This window comes from Eptatretus burgeri, chromosome 2, assembly GCF_056783735.1.
Source record: "Eptatretus burgeri isolate ZD-2024b chromosome 2, Ebu_testis_v1, whole genome shotgun sequence".
Lineage (NCBI taxonomy): Eukaryota > Metazoa > Chordata > Myxini > Myxiniformes > Myxinidae > Eptatretus > Eptatretus burgeri.
In genome coordinates, this window is record NC_140962.1 from 45,904,674 (window position 1) to 45,931,305 (window position 26,632).

Below are 26,632 nucleotides of genomic sequence, written 5' to 3' on the forward strand. Positions count from 1 at the left end.
GCGTATGCAAAATCCATTGTATGTTTTTCATCTTTTTGAACTACTTACCCTCACCAGAGGAGAGGGTATTGATTGCATTTGGGTCTGTTTGTTTGTTTGTTTGTTAGTCTGTCTCTCTGGCTGTTTGTCTTTGCCTGTCCACACAGAACGTGAGTATGGTTTTTCTCTGAAACCACCTCGCGGATTGACACGAAATTTTCACCACAGGAGCGACCACTCATGTGGAATGTTTTCATGATAATTATGACATCATAGCTTTGTGGAGTGCTTTATGATGTCATAGCTTCGTCATAGCTTTCCATGTTGGAAAAAAAGAAAAACTTTGGACCTCAGAATCTCTGAAACTGCTCCATGGAAAAATTTAAACTTGGCACATGTGAAATACTCCCCATGAGAAATAAGTGTGATATATATATATTTTTGATGATGTCATAGGTGACTTTGTTATGACATCATAATTGCATAAGTGGAGCGCTTTATCCAATCGCTGAAAATTTTTGAGGGTCATCCAGGGATAAATTGTATGGGGGAAAAAAATTGATGTTGTCATCGGTCACGTAGTACAGCAGCCATATATTTTTTATATATATATATATATATATATATATATATATGTATATATATATATATGTATATATATATATATATATATATATATATATATATATATTTTTTTTTTTTTCACATAAAAGCCTGCAATAATAATGTGGGTGAAGAAGTGCCATTATAGTTTAAGTATATTTTTGGCAGAATGCATGTTTTAGTGTGTCATTCTTGTCTTTGTGTAGAATTTGTTGGTGTTGGCGAGGAGGGTTCCTTGGTGGTCAAGGTTGAAGATCTGAATACATCCATCAGGCCTAACTTTGAAGATGGCGCTGTGCCAATGTGGAAAAACTTTGGGAGTGATGACGTAACCACAGGTAGGTCTTCTTTTGAAAAATATTTTCTATTTGAGTTCCCTGTCATAAATTTGTGCATCCGTCTGTTAATTGAGTGCCTCTGATATTAAAATGCTTCTTGACAGGGCCGGAGCTTGGACTACACGTGCGGGTTTGCTCTAAATTTGCTCCGTGCAAAATTATTTTCACTCGATGGAGGTCAATGTCACAATATAAACTTTCAATTCTGAATCAAGTTGACATAAAAAGATTAAATGCGTCCCCTTTCAGCATACTGAACAAGTACCTTAACGTGTGCCACTGATGGCCTTCGTGTGTTATTTGCATGGTGCTCGAGTTGGTTTGACTTGAAGGTTTTTTTTTGTTTGTTTTTTTGTTGTGCAAAGTCAAGGCTTGTTGAAGAGCTGGAATACTGAATGGATCAGGATGCAATAAAACATAAGGAGCAGTAGAGAGGTGGGGGGGGGGGGCAGCAGCAGGGTAGATGAGACCAATGGAGGGATACAGTACTTCTGTCATTGGAGGGACAAATAATTGGTGTCAAGAGGAATGAGAGGCAGGGGAGGACTCTTGAGTTGGACAAGATGGATATGAAACAAACTCTCACGAAGGAGAAATTGTAAATTTGGAAGGAAGCTTGGTGGTGGGGAGCATTCTACTCATGTAGAATGCTTTATTGATAATTATGACATCATAGGTCACGTGGTGTGGCAGCCATGTTGGAAAAACGGAAAACTTTGTACCTCTGTGTCTGAAACTGCACCATGGAAAAATTTGAAACTTGGCACACGACAAGAACTCATCATATGGAATAAATGATTTTTTTTAATGATGACATAGGTGCCTTCGTTATGATGTCATAATTGCATATGTAGAATGCTACATTTGATCAGTGTGAAAATTTTGAGGGTCATCTCGAGATAAAATGGTCCATAGAAAAAAAAATTGACATCATCGGTCACATGGATCGGCAGCCATATTGTTTAAAAACAATAAAACCTTCAAAATTTTTCTTCTCTGAAGTGGCTGACCAAATCGAGGCAAAACATTACACGTATGACCACCTATCCGTGAGGAACAAAAGGTTCACACATAGACGACGTCGGTCACGTGGTTTGGCAGCCATATTGGATTGAAGAAAAATATTAAATTGTGTTTTCTCTGGAACCGCTTCCTCAATTGACATGAAACTTCACAATTGTGATGTGGTTGTGAAAGGGAATACATGTCTTAAATTTCAACTTGATCAGACACATGGTCTGGCAGCCAGACATGAATTTTTTTTAATCTGGGTTCCTTTTGATTAGTTATTTATTTATTTTTTATTTTTTGAATAAGGCTCACTTGGCTGTGCCTGGATGGGTTTGAGAGTAGAGGAGTAGCAGCTGAAATGCAAATCCTATCCAGGTTCCTCCTGATGACTTAATCTTTGCTTTGTTGCTTGTTTGGGTTCCTTCTGATTACTTCAATGCAGGACTGACTGTACCTATTTGGTCTTCTATTTGATTTGAATTGAATTAATTTTCATCCCATTCTAAATTCAATTGAATAATAATAAATGTTACAAGTCAGGGTGAGGTTTCCAATCAAAGCGGGACATTTTGGTACCCGGTCATCACTGCCAGCCATTATGAAGTGGCAGTTCTAGTTATGTGTCGTCTTAATTGTATAACACACCAGTACACAAACCCACACAAAACAGGTGGCGAGGGCCTGCAATCTCTGATTGCTCTTTTTCTTGTTTTAAAATGTTTTTATTTTGAATGCTTTACCTCGTATCTTGCCATGAGCATGTTGAAAGTTGTTACATTTCCTGATAATACTGTACTGCTAATAATATTTCATCTTGTTGCATGGAGCCAAACTTTCAAAGGTTTAAAAAAGAAAAAAGTGTTTGCTTGGTTTCTTTGAATAATGGTTAATCATCCACCACCATAGTGATTGCAGGATAGCTTTGAGGTTTTTGCATTCACCTCCGAGTTGTCTCGCTGAATTAAAAATTTGAACAACCTATAAACTGTCACCCTTGTGTTTCCCATGCAGGGCGATCAATTAAAAAGTGCACACTGTCCATCGGAAGGACATTAAGGCATCGGGTTAATCTTCCAGTCCTGGTCTTTGGTGGACGTTAAAGATAAAGGTGTCTTTCGCGAAGAGTAGGTGGGTTATTGCCAGCATCCTGGCTAAATTCCAAACATCTGCTTGAAATTACAGGCTGTGCTGCATTAGTGGCAAAGCTGTTCTTGCAGGAATGATGAAAACCAGCAGCAAGGTGCTGCACTCCAATTAATTAATTATTGTTGTACTTTATCTTCCTGCTGCTATGTAGCATAAGGACCAAACCAAAAAAAATTTAAATTGAATGCCATGCTTTACTCTCTTAACCATGCTTTACTCTCTTAACTCTCTTACTCTCCCCTTTTCATCCACCTAAATAGATGTTCGGTTAATTGGTGGCTCTGAGCCAGTACCTCTGCCTGGGAGGAAGGAGGGTGAGAACTCATTGAATGAGGTCGTGGAAGATCCAAATGTGGAAGAGGAAGTAAAGGAGGATTACGGTGGAGATGAAGAGGAGAGTCATCTAGATAAATGTGACTCGAGCATGATCACTGGTGGCAGCCAGTGGTGGCCATGCAAGGTCAAATCGGAGCCTGGCTTTGGAGACTCGGAAGGAGGTAAATGTTCTCACAAATGCTTGCTTTGCACTGTCTGTCTCCCCTTGGCCACAGCGGGGAAACAAACCTGCAGAAAGACCATTCCAATTCCTTTTTCTTTACGTCACAGAATACAACTAGATATAAGTAAAGGCTTTGGCCTTTTATGAATTGGCACATGAAGTGTTTCCTTTCTTGGTTGTTCAGGCTACATTGTTTCAATTTAATTTTTCATTTTTTCCTGGAACGTCTCACTTTCGTATTTTTTTAGCTAAGTTGTATTCCATCATAATGCGCCATCTTTTACTCTGTGATAACACCCTCGTGTTTTTGAGCTGCAACACTTTCAAAAAGTTTTGCTCAGGATGTCATAGTCGATGAGACCAGTGAGATTTAATCAAACTTTTGAACACAAAAGGTTATTGATGGTGCATCTGATGTAGTTTGGTGCCTTGGGAGTCAGGAATGGCTATTTTGAAGTGTACCGTTTGGGTCCACTAGGCCAGTCACTCCCCCCCCCCAATCCCCCTCAAAAAACTTCAATAAACATGTCGATTGTACATATCACCTTTCTACAACTCTTATAAGGAGTTTAAGGCACTAAAGAAGCACACAAATGAGGTTGGTTGTTGATCAAACATTTGAGTAACCTATTGTATATACAGTACTTAATTTCTGCTCTGGAAAGTAACACATGGATGACTCAAGGGAAGGCTTCCACTTGAAAGTGGGACATTTTTGACCCATGCTGCTCAAGATTAGATGGAACGTCATTGATTTTTTGGGGGGGGAGAGGAGGTGAGGTTAGGGGTATTTACAAGTGCACTTCAATCAAAACATCAAGCACAAACTGCTTTTTGTTGCATTTGTCAATAAGGGTCTGCTGATACAGTTCCTATAGAAAGTCTACACACCCATTAAAATTTTCACCTTTTGTTGCCTTATAGCCTGTAATTAAATTGTATTAAATCAGACTTTTTCCACCTTTATTTACACATCGTAACCTACAACTTCCAAGTGAAAAACAAATTCCACAAATTTCAGAAAATCAATTAAAATGCAAAACTGGAATATCTTGGTTGGATAAGTGTCCACCCCCCCCCCCTTATAATAGTAATTGTAAATTAACTCAGGTGTAACCAATCACCTTCAAAAATAACACACCAAGTTAATTGGGCTCCACCTGTGTGAACTTGTGGTGATTCTGATTATTTCAGAATAAAATCAGCTATTCCTGTAGGTTTCCTTGGTTGGGTAGTGCATTTCACAGTAAAGACTCTCCCATGGACACCAAGGACCTTTCAAAAGACCTCTGGGATAAGGTTGTGGAAAGTCACAGATCAGGGGATGGGTATAAAAATATTTCAAAGGCCTTGAATATCCCTTGGAGCACGGTCAAGACAATCATTAAGAAGTGGATACGTATTTTACCACCAAGACCCTGCCTTTATCAGACTGTCCCTCCAAAGTGGATGACCAAGCAAGGAGAAGACTGATCAGAGAAGCCAGCAAGAGGCCAATTGCAACTTTGAAAGAGCTACAGGCCTTTATAGTCCGGGAGCCAAAACCCCAAATTTTAGTGAACCTGGTTTTGTCGGATAAAGTTTTTTTTTCTCTCTTGTTTCTGGTAGTCTCGGGCTTGCTTATCATGAATCAGGGGGGTGCCAGATTATATCCCTTGGGGAACTCTTGATATTAACCCTTTTCTATCCAATACAGCCAAATTCTGAAAGACTCAAGTTTCCACTGGTTCTCAAGAAAGTTTGCTGAACAAAAGCTCAAATATACTTACATTCTGAAATAATTCATGTTGTAGAGAATGTTAAAATAATTTTAGGGGCACAATTTGGGAGATTAACCCTTTTCCGCTCAATTTCGTAGCATGTGGGATGGGCGTTGGCTATAAAAGAATGATGGCTTCCCACTTTCTTTTGCCACTCATGTCTTAGAAATTAGTATAGTTACTGAGAAGTACATCAGATGGCATTGCAGAATTGTTTTACTTTCTGTTTTAATCCATGTGTTTACCATGCATTTGTTTTAAGTCTTGTTGCTCAGCCAAGACATCAGACCACGAATTTAGACAGTTTTGAAGGCACCTAATGTAAGTAAAAATACTAAAGCATCACTAGAATGATGTATGTTAAAACATCGATACAGTTTAAGGCCACTTTTAATGGTTTCAATTAGATTAGGCAAGCACTCCATTTCTAAATTCAATGTTAGTCCTGATGCAATAAGTTAGAAAAATGTCGTAGATGAGAGCTTGACAGTCTTGCATTTCGTCTTCAGCCTTGGCAGTGATGGAATCGGACACTGATGAATGCTACTTCAAATGGAAGTTCGACTGTCAAGACAAGAAAGAGAAGCTTACATGTGCTACGGCCGTCCGAATAAACAACATCATCCGATGTAGCAAGATATATGGTGATGAAAAGCACTTTGAGCTCGAATATGCGTTAGAGAAAAACAAGGAATTCACCTTGAAATGCCACAAAAGTTGTGTCTCCTCCTACACGTCTAAAAGTCACACCCAGCATCACAAACGTCACTGTGATGAAGAGACTGATCCTATCTCCCAGAAAGTCACGAGGCATTCGTTATCAGGATACTCTGATGAAACCTTCAACTTTAAGAAACACTGTCTTTTCTATGGGGAAACTTGTATTATTGAGAAAGACAAGAAACACCCTTCGAGATGGAGGGAATCGTACCTCTTTCGTGAGATAGACAAGAAGCAGTCCCTCATAGAAACTTGTATCAAGTGAAATGATGCTGTAGCGAAAATTGTCCAGCAGCATGTTGAGGGGGCACTGAGTGATCTCCATGCAGCAGATGCTAGATACCATCTGGACTGTCGGCAAAGATTTGTGTCATTTAGGTGACTTCCTGGGGAAGGTGCTGCCAGTAGCCAGGAGTCAAAAGGTAGTGATGAAGATTGTCCTTTTCTGTCAGTTGTTGAAATGCTAAAAAGTGGCAGATCACAAATGTGGAATTCAGTAGAACTGTTTGACTCTTATTCCCAGTTCAGTGGAGTCCAACTGTGTCGTCGGACACTGGTGTCTAAACTTCAAGAGTTATTTGGCAATGATCTCATGGTTCTTTCTTCACCAGGCATTGCTAATATTATTGCATTTCGTAGCTGTGCCTCACAGATTCTTAGACTTGTGAACACTGAAGAAGACCACACGGAAACTTTGATTGGAAAAGCCAGTAAGAGCATCCTTCAAGAGATAAAAAAAACATTGACATTGACAAAGACAACTACAGCATTGACATTGATAAGGACCTTATCAAAGAGACAGTTTGTGATTTTCTCCTCAAATTATTAGGAAAGGTTTCTCCAAAACTTGATTGTACACTTCCATCGTTGCTCATTGGTTCAATTGTAACAAGTGTTGTTAAATCCCAAGTGACCTGTTTGCAAGCAGGCCAAGCTGGAAAGATGTTGGAGTCAAAGAAGCTTATCAATAATTTATATTCATATGGGGTCTGTTGCTCATATACCGAGTACAGACATTTCAATAAATCAACTGCTGAAGCAGCAGTGGCAGCTATGAAGATGGCTGGCATATCAAATGCTGCGGATGGCCTAGTTCAGGGTATTGCGGACAACTTCGATGCCGACATATCCTCTCCAAACGGTAGGCAGTCCACCCACTCACTTGCAGTCCTCCTAGCGCAGTACTCACACACACACCACGAGAGGGAGAGGCCAGTCAAACAATCAAAAGGATCCCCAAAGATTCCAAGGAGGTTCCATATGACGTCGACATCCACCGGTACCGAGGACCAAAACAGCCACCCATGCCAAAACATGATGCTATCAAGGCTGTCCCCACCCTGAAGTCACTTGCACAACAAGTGATTGCAGTTCGGAGAGCTTCAGAGATTGATCATAGCTTCCTACAGGATATCCTTACAAAGGACAGCTGCCCGGAATTCCATGGGTACAACACTAAAGAAAGCAGAGAGCAGGGTCATCTTCCACAACCCAAGACAAAAGCCTTCTACCTACCGCTGATCGATATGAAGCCTTCTGACCCTGATACAATGTTGACAGCAATGGAAAGAGTCCAAGATCTGACATTCAAAACGGGCCAGAAGTTTAGCGTCTTGACATGTGACCAACAGCTCTATCGAGTCGCTGTCCAGGTATCCTGGAATCAACCAGAAAGATTCAAGCATATGTTATTGCGTCTAGGAGGCATGCATGCGTTGATGAGTTTTGTTGGGGCTATTGGCTCCCTAATGGCCGATAGTGGGCTGTTAGATGTCCTTTCAGAAGTATTTGGCGGAGTTCCAAAGATGCTTAGTGGCAAAAAGTTCCCACAGAATGTACGTGCCCTGCGGATGCTATCCGAGGAGGTGCTCCGCAGCTTGTTCGCAGCTCATCAATTTGAGAATGTGGATGACCTGATGAAGGCCTTGGATCAGACTGCAAGAGAGAGCAGGATGGTAAAACTGTGGGTAGAGGTACTGGTGAAGCCTGTTTTGTTGATGATGTCCTATATTAGGGCTGAACGAGAGGGTGACTGGTTACTTCACTTGGCAACATTTAGAAATATGTTGCCCTATTACTTTGTGGCCAGGCAGGTGAACTATGCCAGATATGGTTTGTACTATCTGAGGTCCATAGAGAAGCTGCCTGACCAAGTCCAAAGTCTATTCCTCAAGGGACAGCATGTGACGAGACGTATTCATGGAATATGGAATGGCATCTGGGGCGACCAGTTCATCAAGTCCACGTTCATGCGATACGGTCATAGTGCTGGTGGAATCATTGGGATAACCCTGAAGTCGAATGCTCTGAAAGTCTGGGCACTGAGCCGCCATATCTGCTGCAAGATTGAGTCGGACATGATGGAATTAGAAGAAGAGGAAACTGATGCTACCAGACTGTAACGGCATCACGAGGAGGAGCCCAAGGCTAGAATACTGGCTGATGCCACGGACAGGGCTGGTCTCCGTCAGAAACTTGAGACTTGCACTGATCCTATGGATCCAGAGGAACATCCTGAAGGGAGTCTTGTCAACATTGTCAGTGGAAAGCTAGCACCAGCATCTGTAAATGTTGAAAATGCCGTCATGATTGGAGAAGCAATGTTAAAAGACTTTGAGAACACATGGCCTGAGGGATTTTACACTACCATCTCTAAGACGGTAGAAACGATGTCAGTAGCCAGCAAATCTGTGAACCTTGGTGACACCAAGGTTTATGACCTGAATGCCATCTACTCAAGGGTCATTGCATTATTAGCCAGTGACAGAGATGTTGATGTGAAGGAGGTGTTTGCCTATGAGCTTGCACCTGTACCAACTGCCATGTTCACGAAGGATGGAATGCGGATTGCTAAAGCCAAGTCCAAACTGAAGAATTTGCTGCAAGTTGAAGTTTCTCGGAGGAACACTGGTGATGCAGATGTCACTATCATAGATGGGTCAGCCCTTTTATGGACCATACATTGGCCAGCAGATGGTACAGTAGCTGATTTCATTGTAAATGTCAAGTCGTTTAACTTCCTACCTGACCAACAGTGATGTCTACCTCATCTTTGATAGGTACCATGAATACAGTATTAAGTCTACCACGCGAGATGGCAGGGAGACAGGGGTCAGTAAAAAACATCCACTCCATCCGACTACAAAACTGCCAGCTCAAAAGATCATCTTGTCTTCTGTTGAAAACAAGAAACAACTCATCCAGCTCATATGCGACGAACTTATCCAAGACAGGCTTTTCCATCAGGAGAGTACACAAAGGCACAAGTTGGTTGTGACAGGAGAGGACTCTTGCCCTGTTGAAGTCAGCATGGAAGAAAAGAGGAGCCGGGTTGATCTAGAGACCCATCATGAAGAGGCCGATGTCATAATTATTCAACAAGTCCTGCACTGTGTCGGACTGGCCTACCAGATCTCTGTGAGTTCGGATGATACAGATGTCTTTGTATTGCTACTACATCACTACCAAATGGCAAGGATGCAAGTGCCAATGACTATGGAATCTCCAAGCAAGGAAAGGGCAATTGTTGACATCAAATCGACATTGGTGAGGCACCAGAAAGTTGTGAAGAACCTGTTAGCTGCCCATGCTATATATCAGGATGTGACACAGTGGCGTGTTACCTAAGTATTGGAAAGGGCAATGTAGTCAAGATCCTGAAAGGTGATGGACATGACTTATCAGCCATAGGAAATGTTTTTATGCTCCAATTCAACAAGTCATTGATCAAGCCACTCGCTTTGTTTCAGCTTGCTATGGCATGAAGGACAGCAGAGACATGTCCAACACAAGGCTGCTTGTATGGGGTAAAAAGAATGGGAAGGGTCATTCGTCTTCCCCTAACTTGGCTGCTCTTCCACTAACAAGAGAAGCATTCATTGAAAATGTGAAGAGGGCCCATTTCCAGACAATTCTATGGTGAAATCCTAGTTCTAACCCTCCACCACTGAACCCAGAAGACTTTGGATGGAAGAGGGACACAACTAACAAATCACTTTGCCCAACTGCTCTACCGGACAACACTAAACCTGCCCCTGATTTCATATTGGAAATGATCAGATGCGGCTGTAAAAGTGAACCCCCTTGTAGCTCCAAGTGATGCAGTTGTCGGGATAAAGGCTTACCTTGCACCATGTTTTGTGCATGTTTCAGTGTAGGATGCTCGAGGATCACAGTAACCTGAACTAGCCATTGAGGTGTCGTTAAACTCGGAATGTCAGTTCTCTACATGCCAGCAATCTGCAAGTAAGTGTTTGTAACCATGTTTTGATCATGTGCTCACTTCTGGGGCTTTTAAAGTGAGACATTTTGAAATACACAATGCATACAGATGCTAGATTTCTGGCCCTTGACAAAAGTAGGTTGAAACTTCATCTTATTGTCTTTCTTAGTTATTTTTACATTATTCTTTCCTCTTTACTTCAGGTCTTCGAAGTTATGCTAATAGAATTGTGAAAAATTGCTTAGTATCAATGACCAGGAAAGGGTTAATTTTTTTTTCTATTGTGATCCATATATCATCCAGCATTAAGCATTGTGTGAATAAATATCAGATTTCACAAATTTGATGCATTTTATGTGAATTAATACCATGGAATGGTAGGAAATTTCCAGGTTTCTACAGTTTTGGTGCGTCGGACATGAAGGGGTTAATATCAAAATTTGCCCAAAGGATATCAACTGGCACCCTCCTGATTCTTGATAAGCAACCCCCAGGCTACCAGAAACAAGAGAGAAAAAAAACTTTATCCGCCAAAACCAGGTTCACCGTTGCCGCTCCTGGACTACACTGTATGTGTCAACTCTTAGATTCCAATGATGGTCTGTAAGAACCCATGGATTCTTAGCACCCCCTGATATTTGCCTGGTCAGGCTGCCATCTTGTTCCGGGGCTTCGGAACAACTGGGGACTGGGAGGCATTGTCTTGCTGGCTTACTCATCATGCTAGCTTTGGCCTACCCATCCATGCTGGCCTTGCGCGGGTTGGAAGGGAGATTTTTTTTATTTCAGAGATCCACATCCTCGATTAACTGCCTGACTTAGCTGGGAACTTAGTCTGTCCACAAGTAGCAATCACTGCTGAGTTTGCTGGATGGTCAATGGTTCTCAAGTAAGCTCATATACCCTTTAGTGGATCTTGTTTTTAGTTCTAGAAGGATGTTCAGCCACGCTCCTCACCAGTTTCCAAATGGAAACTAGTGGGGGATACGGTTTACTCACTGTCAACTCGACCCTGAAAACACATAGTAGTGGCTTACAGGGTACCATTAGCAGATCTCGTAACCTGACCTTACCCCTTCCATGCTCCATATACAGAGTTCGTGCTCAGGGGTGAAATGGTACAAAAGGTAGTGAGACAAGGGGTACAAGTGGGAGTGGATGAAGATATTGAGGGAAGTGAGTGATTGGGTTGAATGGAAGTATGTGAAGGTGTAAAGAAGGCAGTTGGACAAGGAGAACAAGAAAAAGAGCAATCAGAGATTGCAGACCCTCATCAGGACTTCTTTTGTATGATGTATTTTGTGTGGTGTTTGTGTACTGGTATGTTACATAATTAATGAGACATAATTAGAACTGCCACTTTATAACGACTGGCAGTGATGAACGGGTACCAATACATCCCGCTTTGATGCAACCCCGCTTTGATTGGACACCTGACCCTAACCCCGAATGTGTTTTAAAATTATTATTCATTATGCAATTGAATTTAGAATAGGATTAAAATAAATTCAATTCAAATCAATTGGAAGATGAAATTGTTTGTCCTGCATCGGAATAATCAGAAGGAACCCGAACAAACAAGAAAACAAAGATGTCATCAGGAGGAACCTGGATAGGATTCACATTTCAGCTGCTGCTACTCTACTCTCAAACCCATCCAGGCACAGCCGAGCCTTATTCCAAAATTAAAATTAAAAACCCCTATCAAAAATTTAAATAATGCAGGCTGCCAGACCATGCATCCGATGAAGTTGAAATTTAAAACATGTATTTCCCATCACTACAAAATCAAAAATTTGAAGTTCCACTTCGATTGATTTAGCGATTCCAGAGAAAACATTATTTAATATGTTTCTTCAATCCAATATGGCTGCGAAACCATGTGACCTATCAATAAAGTATTCCTTAAACTTGTACTCCCATGGCTTGGGGAACATTTGTGTGAAATTTCTCCTCTATTTGTCCAGATGTTCTGGAGAAGAAGATTTGTTATCGGTTTTAGGGTAAATCCAATTTAACTGCAAAACCATGTGACAAATGATGTCATATGTGAACCTTTTGTTCCTCATGGATCATGCATGTAAAGCTTCACCTCAATCTGTTCAGCCACTTCAGAGATTTTTAAGAACTTTTTTTTTTTACTATATATATATATATATACTGTATATATATATATATATACTGTATATATATATATATATATATATATATATATATATATATATATATATTTTTTTTTTTTTTTTTTTTTTTTTTAAATAATATGGCTGTCGAATCACGTGACTGGTGACGTCATCATTTTTTTTTATTTGACCATTGTATCCCTCTGACCCTCATTTTTCATACTGATCAGATGTAGCATTCTACATATGCAATGACGTCCTAACGAAGGCACTTATAACGTCATTAAAAAAAAATCACACATTCCCCATGAGTACTTGCCACATGCCAAGTTTCAATTTTTTTCCTTGGTGCGGTTTCAGAGATGGAGGTCCAATGTTTTTACGTTTTTCCAACATGGCTGCCACACCACGAGACCGATGACATAATTATCATTAAAACATTCTACATGAGTAGTCGCACCGCGAGTGAAAATTTTGTCTCAATCCGACAATCCGACAAGCAGTTGTGGAGAAATACACAAGTTTTGTACAGACAAGAAAAAGATGCCGTGCAGAGCACGATACTTGCAAAATCCACTCCCCTTTCCAAAGGTTTCAATGGATACATCAAATTGTCCATGCCATCTATCTATATATTACTAAAACTCTCATATTGTATGTATGTATGTTCCCAAAATACAGCCAAAACGGTATACGATAGCGCAAAAATTTTATGGCCACCTTACTCACCATTCTCATGCGGTATGCAGTATCAAGTTTCGTTCAAATCGAGTAATTAAAAAATTATTAAAAAATCAATTCCCGATTCAGTCAAGTACTCTTCGGGAGAATTTGATCAATGTAAACAACCTCATCGGTATAGTTCGCTGGAGCTATCTTTTTTCCTTTTTCTTGAAATGATATATTTTAAAATCTCAAACATTTAGTATAGACAAAGAACGATGTATTTTTAAGCATAAAATAAATACGCCATTTTGATCTAATACTTCTGTGTTCATTAATAAATAAGATTTTGTTTAGAAAATTACGCACAATAATTTCTTCAACTTTCTTTTCTCCATTTTTTTTCCACATTGACGCTCAATATCAAGTTTCGTTCAAATCGGGCAACGAAAAAATTATTAAAAAATCATTTTCCGATTCAGTCAAGTACTCTTCGGGATTATTTGATCAATGCAAACAAACTCAGCAGTATAGTTCGCTGGAGCTATTTATCTTATTTTTTGTATATATATATATATATATATATATATATATATATATATATATATATATATATTTTTGAAATGATTTTTTTATCAAGCGCTGTCACAACGGGAACCCAACGGGTTCAGGAGTCGTCTAGTATATTGCGAAAACTCTCATCTTGTATGTATGTATGTCTGTATGTATGTATGTTTGTATGTTCCCGAAATACAGCCAAAACGGTACATGATATCTCAAACCTTTTAGGGCCACCTTACTCACCATTCGCCTGCGGTGTGCAGCATCAAGTTTCGTTCAAATCGGGCAACAAAAAAAAATTATTAAAAAATCAATACCCGATTCAGTCAAGTACTCTTTGGGAGTATTTGATCAATGCAAACAACCTCAGCGGTAGAGTTTGCTGGAGCTATCTTTCTTTTTTTTCTTGAAATGATTTTTTTCATCAACAGCTGTCACAATGGGAACCCAACGGGTTCACGGGTTGTCTAGTTAACATTAAAATTGACAATCTTAATCAAAACTCAGGTCAATCAGATGAAAATTGATTATTTTTCAGATTGAAATTGATGATTTTAGAAGTTTGACCTTGAGTTAACCTTTGACCTCAAAAATAGTTGGTTTCCAAATTCAATGATGCACTATGCAATTGCTGCTTAATTTTCAGGTTAATCAAATGAAAATTGACGATGTTTCAGATTAAATTTCATGATTTTAGAAGTGTGAACTTGAGTTGGTCTTTGACCTTTTGACCTCAAAGAGTTGCTTTTGCAATTCAGTGATGGACTATGCAATTCCTGTTCTTCTTTCAAGTTAATAGGATGTAAACTGACGATGTTTCAGTTGAAAATTGATGGTTTTAGAAGTTTGACCTTGAGTTGACCTTTGCCGTTTTGATCTCAAAAGTAGTTGGTTTCCCAATTCAGTGACGAAATATGCAAATCCTGTTCAAATTTATTTACAAGGAATTAAGGTGTAGGAGGAGGCCATTCAGCCCATCATTCCTGCGCTACATCAATACCAGATTTTATCTGTCGATACATCTTCCATTTGTATGCAGCCTTTTGGCTGCTACACTGGTACTCATTTCACCGACCTCAGAAGGATGACAGGCTGAGTCAACTCCCTGGTGTTTATTCAGCGGATAATGGGGCTTGAATTCAGGACCCTAGTATCCCAAGGCACTACCCTAACCGCTAAGCCAACACCAGGTTGGAAGTCGATCAGATGAAAAATGACTTTTAGAAATCTCACCTAAGTTGTTGACCTTTGGCCTATGTTGACCTTTTGACCTCAAAAACAATAGGCTTCTTCCTTTTGACAAACTCGACCATGTGGTGAAGATCGGTTTAAAATTGTGACCGATAGATGACAAACAGATAGACAGACAGAATAACAAAATTGACTGACCAATGTACTTGAAAAAATCTTCGATTTTGCAAGTTAACACACAAACAAATGGACCCAAACGCAATACCTTCTCCTTCGGTGAGGTTAATAAGCGTCAGTGGATGAAAACTTTGAGGGAAATGTGTGAATGGGGTAGAGGGGAATGGGAGAAGGGGTTGCTGAATTTAAATCAAATTGACGATGTCAATCATTCCATACACGATGCCCCAAGCAAAGGCTGAGCAGATTGCTGTCATTTTAATGGGATAATTTTCCAAAACAATTTTGATTAAAAAAATACAGTTTCATTTTGCTTATTTTAACAATCACCATATACGAATGCAAACCAAGAATCTGAAAATTGTCACAATGTTAATATTCATTATTAATGTTGTTGCACACTAAATTTGCATGTATGAAAGGTGCTTTAAATTCCATCATTGATGGAGGCAAGTGTGTTTGCTGAATATTCATGGTGAAGGATTTTCCTATACCAATCTTTGAGAGCAAAATGCTTAGTATTCAGGCCCAGACTACTGCAAACATTTATTTTACTCGCTGCTTTACAAGTGTAGTTAAATAATGATATTAATCAAATGTACAGCACAGCAGAGGTAAAGTTTTATACCTGTAATCGATAAATCCACATCCAGATGGACACCTACTGCACTCGTGCGACTACTGGGAGAATGATGGAGAAGAAACTGGAGAAGATCCATTGTGCCAAAAGCTTTGCACTTTTGGCACAATGGATCATTTCCAGTTTTCTCAATATGAAGCTAGCTAGAACACTAACAAAGGTAGGTGAGTATCCCCTAAAGACAAACCCAACACGGTTTTATTATGCAACAGCAAGTGAACAGAATATTTGTGTGAATATGCCAAATGGGGGGAAAAATACTTTTTTTAATTACATTAAATAAAAACACCAACCTTGCTTTCAATACAGCCTCACCAAACTAAAAATAATCCCTTGAGTTGACATGGAAGGCCAATACCAAAATGTGGGATGTGTGGATCACGGGGCAGTGGGAAAACTCAAAACTGAAAAAAACAAGTACTACTGGTAAATGCCATTGCATGACAGCATGATATTGAACAGCAGGGATAGAAAAATCCACTCTACTCATTGGTGGAGAGAAGCAGTTGATCATGCAGAGCTGTCTGTAGACAGGGTGATTGTTATATTGTTGCGAATCTGGAAGCCATGAGCACACAACATTCAGGTCCTATAGCTCAGTTATTTTGAAAAGTGAATGTGGATAGATAGCTCCCTTTCCCTAGTCTAATGGGTGAATAAATGTACATGTGCTGTGGGTTCCTTTAATAGTTAGGATTTCTACATCAAATACAACAACTACGGCTACTACAGCTCCAAATACAACAACTACGGCTACTACAGCTCCAAATACAACAACTACAGCTACTACAGCTCCAAATACAACAACTACGGCTACGACAGCTCCAAATACAACAACCACGGCTACTACAGCTCCAAATACAACAACTACGGATACTACAGCTCCAAATACAACAACGATGGCTACTACAGCTCCAAATACAACAGCAACGGCTACTACAGCTCCAAATAAAACAACAGCGAAAACCCTCTGCTCCCGGTATTCTCCGCGCGCTCGCTGGTATGCGGGCGTGTTCGGAATGGGTTCGGGGATAAAATCCATTCCCAAATATGGGCATAAATCGGTTTGCTTGACCCGCGCCCGAGAGCGAGCCACGCCTGAGCGAACCGCGCCCGAGAGCGATAAAAGGGACATGGAGCTCGAGAGGCAGGAAGGAGAGATCGAGACTCGGAGAGGTGGCAGAGAAACCTCCTGCCTTCTCGACAGTTTGGGATACGGAGGAGAGGTTTGGTTGCCAGGACGAGCACCGAGCGGAGCGCAGGAGGCTGATTGCGGCTCGCCGGTGTCTGGATTCGGCTCGCCTCTCGTTGGTGCCCAGTTCGAATCAGCTCGAAGACCACACGAGGTGGACAGGTCCGAGGCAGGCCCTGGTCTTCAGCTCGCCTTTCCCTCCGATCTGGAGGCCTCAATAAAGGCTGTGTGTGTGTGTGTGTGTGTGTGTGTGTGTGTGTGTGTGTGTGTGTGTGTGTGTGTGTGTGTGTGTGTGTGTGTGTGTGTGTGTGTGTGTGTGTGTGTGTGTGTGTGTGTGTGTGTGTGTGTGTGTGTGTGTGGCGCCAGTCTAGTAAGTAATAAATTAAGTGCCTTGCTGTACATACGTGCATCTCTTTAGTCGGATAACTCTGCCTTCTTGCGTGCTTCCCTTCTTCCCCCCATTATGAATAAACCCATGTGTTGAATGTATCAGTTTGTTGCTGTGTTTCCTGCCGTTGGCTTAGCGTGACGCGTGTTGGAGAATTAGCAAGGCCATTGTTGCCGCCGTAAGGGGACATTTGGACCGACTGATCTCGGTGATCATCCGCTCGGGTCGCACACGGTTTGAGCACGCTTGCGGCTCGTTCCGTACGAGCGCCGTTGAGGGCGTGAATACTCGGTAAACTCGCCATGTGGAGCTCTAGGTATTTTGAAGATTGGCAAATAACCCTGTACCACGTGGTTTAATTATTGACGATTCCCGGTCCGGTAAGGGACCCGTACTTGTGGGAGTTTTACGAAAGGTACTATCTAAATTCTGGGTGTTCGGTGGAGCCGACTCTACTGCTCCATCTAGCGGTTGTGCTCGTCGCCGATACCCGGCCCGCAACAATATAGGGTTATCTATAATTAGGGAGGTACCCGTGCTACACACAGGTGGGAGCCTGAACACTCAAAAAAACAAAAATCTTTTGAGAAATTTCATTTAGGACCCACTTTAGGACACGTTCAGGGACCCTAAAAAGCTGCACAAATGATCGGCATTGTATGGGTGGAAATGCAAAATCTCATTGTTTTAAGATATTCCTGAACCAGCGATTGTTTCACAATGTGGTCAATGACTAAACTGCGAATGCCGAACCTGTGAATGTGTTTACTTGCGGAGAGGGAGCAGTTTCGTCGGAATGGAAACTCAGAATCATAATTGTATTGAGAAATTTATGAAACCTCCCACACACCTCAGCTGGGTGTGCTCTGGCTTTCAAAAGGAATTAGCCACTGTGGCTAATCCAGGTTTAGAATGATTAGCCACAGGAGAAAGGAAATAGCCACATATTTTATTCAAAAGTTTTTTTTTTAGCAATATGAAATAATAAGTTAATTTTAAGGCTGATGTGTGAGTTTGAAAGGTGAGGTTGGTTGGATGAGTGAGTTGGATTGTTCAGATTGGTTGGATGAGTGAGTTTGACATGTGAGATTGGTTGAATGAACGACCATCAGGGGAGGTGGTGATTGTGAGGGATGGTGGTGGTGGTGGTGATGGTGTGGAGGGGGGGTATGGTCGCTGTGCCTTTAGTAGGTGGTAGTGGGGGATGGGGGTGGTTGTGGACCAGGATTGGGCCAACCTCATGCCAGTCAAACTCACTCATCCAACCAATCTCACCCAACAACTTCACTCATCCAACCAATCTCACACATCAAACTCACTCATCCAATCAATCTCGCACATCAAACTCACACTTCCAACCAATGTCACACATCAAACTCACTCGTACAACCAATCTCACCCATCAACTTCACTCATCCAACCAACCAAAGTCACCCATCAAACTCACTCATCCAAACAAACTCTCTCATCCAAACAAACTCGTCCTACTACAGGTACTACTACTGATTGTGTCAAAACTCACCTGGTAACCACTGACCCAACGAAGCATGTAGCGCTGAGTAGTGCCAAATCATGCCAAATCATTCCAGAAAAAATTTTTTTATTTCAAAAAAATTAAAATAAAATTTTGAGACGAGAATCATGGGAATCGCGCATAATTTCGGTCGATTTTTTATTTTTTTTTTTTTTTTTTTTTTTTTTTTTTACTAGATACTAGTTTAAAACTACTAAATTAGTATATATATAAGCTTGTACGAAATCACGCGTGATTCGCATAATCAAAACATACAAAATGGCAGCCGTCTCGGCCGTCTCAACGAAGGTTGAATTCTGTGCTAAAATCACCCAAAATTCGTCTAAAACTGGTAAAAAAAAAAAAAAAACCCACTAAAACGTGGATTAGCCACAGTGGCTAATGGGTGGTTTAAAATATTAGCCACAGGTAAGGGGGATTCGCCCTGTGGCGACGTGGCGAGCGGCAGCGCACACCCAGTTTAGGATGGGAAAAAGGTAGCATTGTTCAGGTGGAAACTCAAAATCACAATTGTATTGTGATGTCACCGAACCAGTGAATATTTCCACATGCGGTAAATAGCAAACCTGTGAATGTGTTTACATGCGGATAGGGAGCAGTTTTGCATGGGTGGAAACTTTAGGACACCCATTTGGACCCCAAAAGGTTCCACAGCAAGTTTGGCAGGGCTTGCCCCAAAACTGAGGGAGTAGATCAGGGACAGACAGACACAGACAGACAGTCCTGCTTTATGATATAAATCAAGTCCATATTTTAAATATCGAAATGTTAAGGTTCTTGGAAGGAGGCATTAATTGTTTAGTCTTTGTGTCAATGGTGTCTCTCCTTTTGAAGAATAAATTTCAATTTTCAGTTACAGCACAGTATTTACTTTTTTACCTCCAATTTTTAATAACAAATATACCCACTCCCTGTTGGAGTGACAGGAAGGGTCAGGTTGTTCTCTCTGGTGTCTATATAGATGACAGTAGATCTCGGCTCAAGTCCTTGGAAAAACCCCTTGGGGAGAGGGGATATAAGTATTAACACTATATTGCAATTACGTTAATATTATGCACTTATCATTAGTCTCTTTATTACTTTTGTTGTTAGAAGCGGCCTTTGGAGAACGGAACCAATAGCTATCTTAACACGGATTTCACCTAAGCCGGAACACCCCCTTGGGGCTGGGGGGGGAGGGGGATGAAGTTGCGACAACCTCCATCGTGTGACCCTTAGTCCTTCTGTCAAGTTTGTTTGAGATCGGATAAGTAACGACCGAATGAATTGCGGTCAAGACAGACAGACAGACAGTCAGTCAGACACCAAATTGTGTATTTTAGTGTGATTGAATTTTCATTTATTGAATTATTTTCAATTCCCAGTTTTTTGTTTTGTTTTGTTTTCAATTTTCAATAATTTAATTTTCTTACTTATTTGGATACCAAGCCTTTAAGGCTGATTAACCTATTGTTTTTCTTGTTTATTCTCCCATATTATTTATTATTATTCCACCACGATTTTGGGGGGTTTTCCCTTTTAAATTCATTTTCTCTGCAACCGCTTATCCGATTGACATTATCGGTAACGTGATTTGGCAGCCATCTTGTTTTTTATCTTCTCTGAAGTGGCTGAACAGATTGAGGTGAAACTACATGTATAACCACCTATCCATGAGGAACAAAAGGTTCACACGTGTGATGTCATAGGTCACATGGTTTGACAGCGATATTGGATTTTCCCATAAAAAATCTTCTTCTCCAGAACGGCTGGATAGATTGACGGGAACTTCACACAAATGTTCCCCAATCCTTGGATGTACAACTTTGATAAGGAATAATTGATGTCATATGGTTTGGCAGCCATATTGGATTGAACAAAATATTAAATAATGTTTTCTCTGGAACCACTTAATCAATTGAAGTGTAACTTCACAATTTTGATGTAGTAATGATGGGAATACATGTTTTGAATTTCAACTTGATTGGACACATGGTCTGGCAGCCAGAATTATTTAATTTTTGATCTGGGTACTTGATTTTTTTTGTTTGTTTGTTTTTGAAAAAGGCTCACTTGGCTGTGCCTGGATGGGTTTGAGGATAGAGGAGTAGCAGCTGAAATGCGAATCCTATCCAGGTTCTTCCTGATTACTTCATCTTTGCTTTTTGCTTGTTTGGGTTCCTTCTGATTACTCCAATGCAGGACTGTTCCTATTTGGTCTTCCATTTGATGTGATTTGAATTGAATTTATTTTAATCCCATTCTAAATTCAGTTGAGTAATAATAATAAATGTCATGGGTCAGAGTCAGGTGTCCAATCAAAGCGAGGTCGCATCAAAGCGGGATGTCTTGGTACCTTGTCATCACTGCTAGCAGTTATAAAGTGGCAGTTCTAATTTTGTCTCTTATTAATTACGTAACACACCAGTACGCAAACACCACACAAAATGCACCCCATAAAATGACACAAACACCATACTAAGCAAGTTCTGGTGAGGGTCTGCAATCTCTGATTGCTATTTCTAGTTTCTTCTTTGTTTTCATGTTGATTCTTGATGTCTGAGAGCTTAACTGTTGCTCAGTGAGTGCAAATTGCTGCATGGTATGAGGTTTGGCAGTCTAATTGCATTCAAAGAGGGTGCTGACAAGAAATGGGAAGACAGGAAATCTCACGTTCATTTAAATAAAACGCAAAAAATAAATTCCTGCAAGGCCATTTAGTGCCATTTTAATTTGAGAATATCAAATTTCAACATAAGGCCAAAAAAAAATAAAATGTTGCATTGGCGTAACCCGCCCGACCCTAAAAATTCCGCCGACCCTACGTTTTTTTGTTTTTTGTTTTTTTGCTATCGAAAAATTTTGCCGACCCTATTTTATTGCTATTTTTGTTGTTTTGCTATCGTTTTCAAGTATCTTGTTGATTGCGATCGCGATCGCAAAAACCCGGAAGTGTTTCGGACAGAACCCGCCGACAAAAAGGGTGGTACTCGAGCCGGGGGAGATTTTGGGAGGGATTTATTAAGGAAAAAAAAAAAAAAAAAAAAAAAAGATCCCGACCGACCTACCCTATTTTTCAGTGACCCGTTACGCCAATGCAACATTTTTTTTTTTTGGCCTAAGCTCCTGCATTCTCAGCACATTTTTTTTCAATCGTTTGACATCATTTTCCACTGGACACCGAAGAAACTCTTCTGGCAAATTGGCAAAAACATTGCAGATAGAACTTTAAAATTCATCCAAATTAGCAGGTTTGCTGGCGTACACTTTTTCTTCAGTCCATCCCAACAACAAAAAAAACATCACACAGGGTTAAATCAGGGGTGATCATGTTTTGGTAACACACTTGGACAGTCATCAATCCATTGAAAGAAATGTTCACAAAACTCCATTCTCTTGTCACAATCATCTGGAAACAACTGCTGAACATAATGAGGTTTGCTTGGTTTCCATCCTTAGGTCTCAGGTCAGGTTTGGGAGCATGTGCCCGTGCAGCGCGTCGCTGTGTCCACTTTCTGTTCCGGGGGCCTCCGTCTGGTCATCCAAAGGCAGATGCCTGGCCCATCCCAATCTTGAGATGCTGATCAATCTGCTGCAACCACGACGCACGTGGTCATCCCATTGGGCCTACTCCACTCACAAGGCTTCCTTGCTGAGATAATCTGGTGAGCAAGATGAGCGTTAGGAAAATGAGCCACATGTCCATGCAGCTGCAGCTGATGCTCACAGACTATGCAGGTAACAAATATCATTTGAGTCTCTCAACAACCGCTCGTTGGACACAACATCTGACCAGCGATAGCCAACTATTCTCCGAAGAGACCTGGAACCAAAGGAATTAAATCTCAGTCTCAGATCCCTGGTCAGAATCCAAGTCACATCCGAAAAGCAAGACTAGAAGCACCGAGGACCTGAAGACTTGAACTTTCGTCTTCCTGCACAGGTAGCGGCAGCACCACACCCCATGATCCAGTGAATCCATGACTCCCCATGCCCGACCCAGATGTCTATTGAGCTCTGGCTCACAGCCAGCAGAGATTACAATATCACTGCCTAGGTAAGTGAATCTCTGTGTGACCTCAACATCCGCACCACAAACAGGTATAGACAACTAGCAGCAACCAAGACGTCATTGAAAGCCTGGATCATAGTTTTGACCCAGGAAATTCGTAATCCCAGCGGCTCCAACTCTTCATTCAGCACCTTGAGGGCCCCCAAAAGTATATCTAGAGTCTCCGCAACGATGACTGCATCATCTGCAAAATCAAGGTCAGAGATCTTGACATTCTCAAAGGGTGCATGGCATCTTGATCTCTCTGACATCTTCCCCAGAATCCAGTCTGTGCAAATGCTGAAAAGTGTGGGGGCCAGTACACCCCCCTGACGGAATCCATTAACAACTGGAATTAAGTCGGACATAGTATCACCACATCTCACAGCACTCTCAGTACCAGAGTATATTTCAGACATTAGATTGATCAATTTTGGTGGCACCCACGAAGATGAAGAATCCTCCAGAGAACATCCCGATTCACTGAATCGAACGCTTTGCAGAGATTAATATCGGCTGCAAGCAGCCCCTGCCGAAACCCTCGTCTGCATTGGGTGAGTACCAGAAGGGCAAGGGTACGATAAATCATTGGCCTCTTTGGTGTAAAGCCTGACTGCTCTGGATACTGGTGCTCAAGCAGATGGTGGTGAACCCTCTCAAGAATTATCCGAGCAAAGACCATGCCCGGCACTAAGAGGAGCGTCACCCCTCAGTAGTTGTTGCAGTCCTGACGATCACCTTTCCCTTTCCAGAAAGGGACAACAAGGCCCCTCTTCGTCAGTTGGGATGATGCCTGTGTTCCAAGCAGAGCACAGACTTGCATGCAATGACATGGGTACAGCATTTCCACCAGCCTTGAAGTTCAGCATGGATGCCACAGATCCCAGGAGCTTCATTTCTTTTCAACCAGTTCACTGGTCTGTGTTTCCAAAAACGAAGGTGGACCACAGTTGATTGGAGGCTCAGTAATAGGGATAGTAACACTCCTGACATCCAACTCAACAGCTGGTGGATCAGCCTGGTATAGCCGCTCAAAGTAACTGGCCCAGAGGGCCTTCAATTTGGACTCCTCTGTCAAGATCCCACCACCCTCCGCTCGAACTGCAGTACACTGAGGGATGGGCTTGGAGGAATATAATGCATGAATTCCCCTGTAAGCAGGACAAGAATCACTTGACCACAGGTGATGCTTTACCTCCTCGCAGATTCCTCGCACAGAGGCCTCTTTGTCCACCCTCAGCACACGTACAGTTTTACGCCTCAACTCCCTGAACAGCTCAGCTCTGCCATTAAGTCTGGCCCTGCGAGTCTGGTCATTGGTATCCAGTGTCCCTTGAGAGACAAAATTCTTCACCCTACATGAGTTCCAAGACATCCACCAGCAACAACAAGGATGGTGGTCTTGAAGGCACTCCACAACTCTTCAGGATCCCACAAAGCACCCAGACCCCCATGTCCCCACTCAGCCTGTTCGCAAACTCCTCAGCTACCCTTTCATCCTTGAGATTGCCAACATTCAACCTAGGCTGGGATGGTACCATTCTCCTGGATTTAAGCTGCAATTTCAGAGTTGCTCCCACAAGACTGTGGTCAATATTGAGGAACTGAGCACTCCGGTAAACTCTGCAGTTCTGGATCATTCTCCAGTGACGATCAACAAGCACCTGGTTAATCACCTTTGCCCCACCACCAGCGTTGGAATACCCTGTTCAAACGCTTGAGCTCAGATGGTAATAGAGACAGATGATCATCCTCTCTTAAGGATGGGACATTCAGGCACCCACCCGAAGGGACCGCCTCAGGTTAACCCAAGGAGACCGTCATCTGGTGGACGACACCTCAGCACCATCCTGACACACACTACCGCAATCTAACCCGGGAAGGTTACTCCATTGTTTTCCTCCTGTCAAAGAGTGGGGATCCCGAAGACTTTGCCCCAATCCTTTCATCTGGTGAGCTGCCCTGCGAAGGGCAGCTGCACAGGAGGTACTCCCACGGAGTGGGTTTTCAATTTTCTTTGCGTTTTTCTTGTGCTTTGCGGAGTCAAGGGTTTTACGGTGGCCGGAGTGCAAATCCTGCCACCATCCTCCTAAAAAAAAGTAACCCAAATGCATGGGGACGTCCGCAGACACAGTTGGGCACTAGATATGGATGGCCGTTGGCTCACAAGGAGCTCCTCCGCCCTTTGACAGGTTTTGTTTTTAATCCTGCTGGTTGTCCATATCTTACACCCTCCTCACCAGGAAACCTGATGGTGAAGATGGTTTAGTCGCCGACAACCCGACCATGAAACAGGTTGGTACAGGTTTACATGATACCTGTAGCAAGTCACAGATCTAATCTGGCCTGACCTGACCTGACAGTATCTGGCCTGTCCAGACAATGTTTGAGTCCAGGTACCAAAATTGCTTGAATTGTGTGATAACTTATTCCACTCCCCCTTTCCGCTTGTCTGATCAACTTCTTTGGGCTCCTTGTGAACACGTCTCATACTCAGTCAATGTTTTATGGTGATCTCACTGTGGTATGTTTTCCTGATCTTCTTATGAGTACGTACTTGACTGAACCATTTGTTATGAGCTTGTCGTGATTGTTTTTAATCGTTTTTGGATCAAAAGTGGCATTTCTTCCCATTTCTTGTTGGCACCATCTTTGAACTGCAATGATAGACTTGCTGCAAACCTTATACCCAACATCAATTCATGCTCTTTGAGCAACAGTTAATCTCTCAGCCATATTGGATCAATCTGAAAGCAAAGAAAAAAAACAATATCAATGGCAATAATAAAAAAGCTTTTAAATAATGCTCTACCTATAGAATCAACAGTATTTGTATATTTAAAATTGTAGATCACTGTGCATATGTATAAAGCATTGAGAAACATCAGGTAAATCCAAAGTCGTGTCGAAAAATAATTGATCATGCTGGAGCTGCGTTGGAGATGTCTTAAGAGGACAGATAATGCATACCCACGTTTTGCTCTGTTCCAGGTAGAATTTCCATGATATTTGAGATGAACTTTGCATTGTCCTTTGAGACGAAAGACGAAAGGAATGATAATTATTTTTACTTGAATTTAATGGCAACATTATCCCTGTGATTGTTGCGATATCCCCCACCATCCCAACCTGGCTTGCCCACTCAAGTTGCATTTAACAATGTCGACTGTTCCAAATGAAATTCCCCATAATTTTGGGCCTGCATTATTTTGATTTTAATAACTTTAATTCCATCCAAACACTTTTGAAACTGGTAAATGTTATATACATGCAGCAAGGCCTGGTTTAATTAGACAATTGTAGACAAAGTTCTCAATGGTGTGGTTCCATTTCATCATCAGTTCAAAGCTTGAAAACTTCATTCTTAAGTTTCACCCGATCACACTCGTGCCCCGAATTGAAGTGGCACTATAGTACATATTTATTTAGATTTTCGAGTCCAGGTACCAAACTCGTATTTTCAGATTTCCCCCATACTACAAGGAATGGAAACATGACTTAAGAATGAATAGGGATCAGACTAATTAGCATAAGAATGACATTAATTAGCCACAATTATACCTTTAATCAGAATATTGAGAACAAACATGGAAATTGTCAGAAACAAAAGCTGACCATACATTTAACAAGCATCAACGACTTAAGAACGACAATATATCAGACGAAGGGTCTTAAGAATCTTATTAAAGTACTTGGCAGTGGCCAAACGTGACCATTTCCATTTTAATAGAAATCAGGAGAACAAATTTGAAATCTACTTGCATGAGATATACTTGATACATGCACTCTGAATGTGTCACTCAATAATTGTTACAAATCAGACTGATTATCATAAGAATGACAATAATTAGTGCT

The 26,632-nt window shown here is 41.3% G+C and overlaps 1 protein-coding gene across 1 annotated transcript in view; it reads left to right on the plus strand.

Moving 5' to 3' along the window:
• LOC147031963 (uncharacterized) overlaps window positions 1-26,632 on the plus strand; it is a 230,344-nt gene that overhangs the window by 123,831 nt on the left and 79,881 nt on the right. The window contains exons 11-12 of the mRNA XM_085850276.1: window positions 789-920; window positions 3,338-3,574. Coding sequence (XP_085706402.1) covers window positions 789-920; window positions 3,338-3,574 — 369 coding nt within the window. The remainder of the gene's footprint in view (window positions 1-788; window positions 921-3,337; window positions 3,575-26,632) is intronic.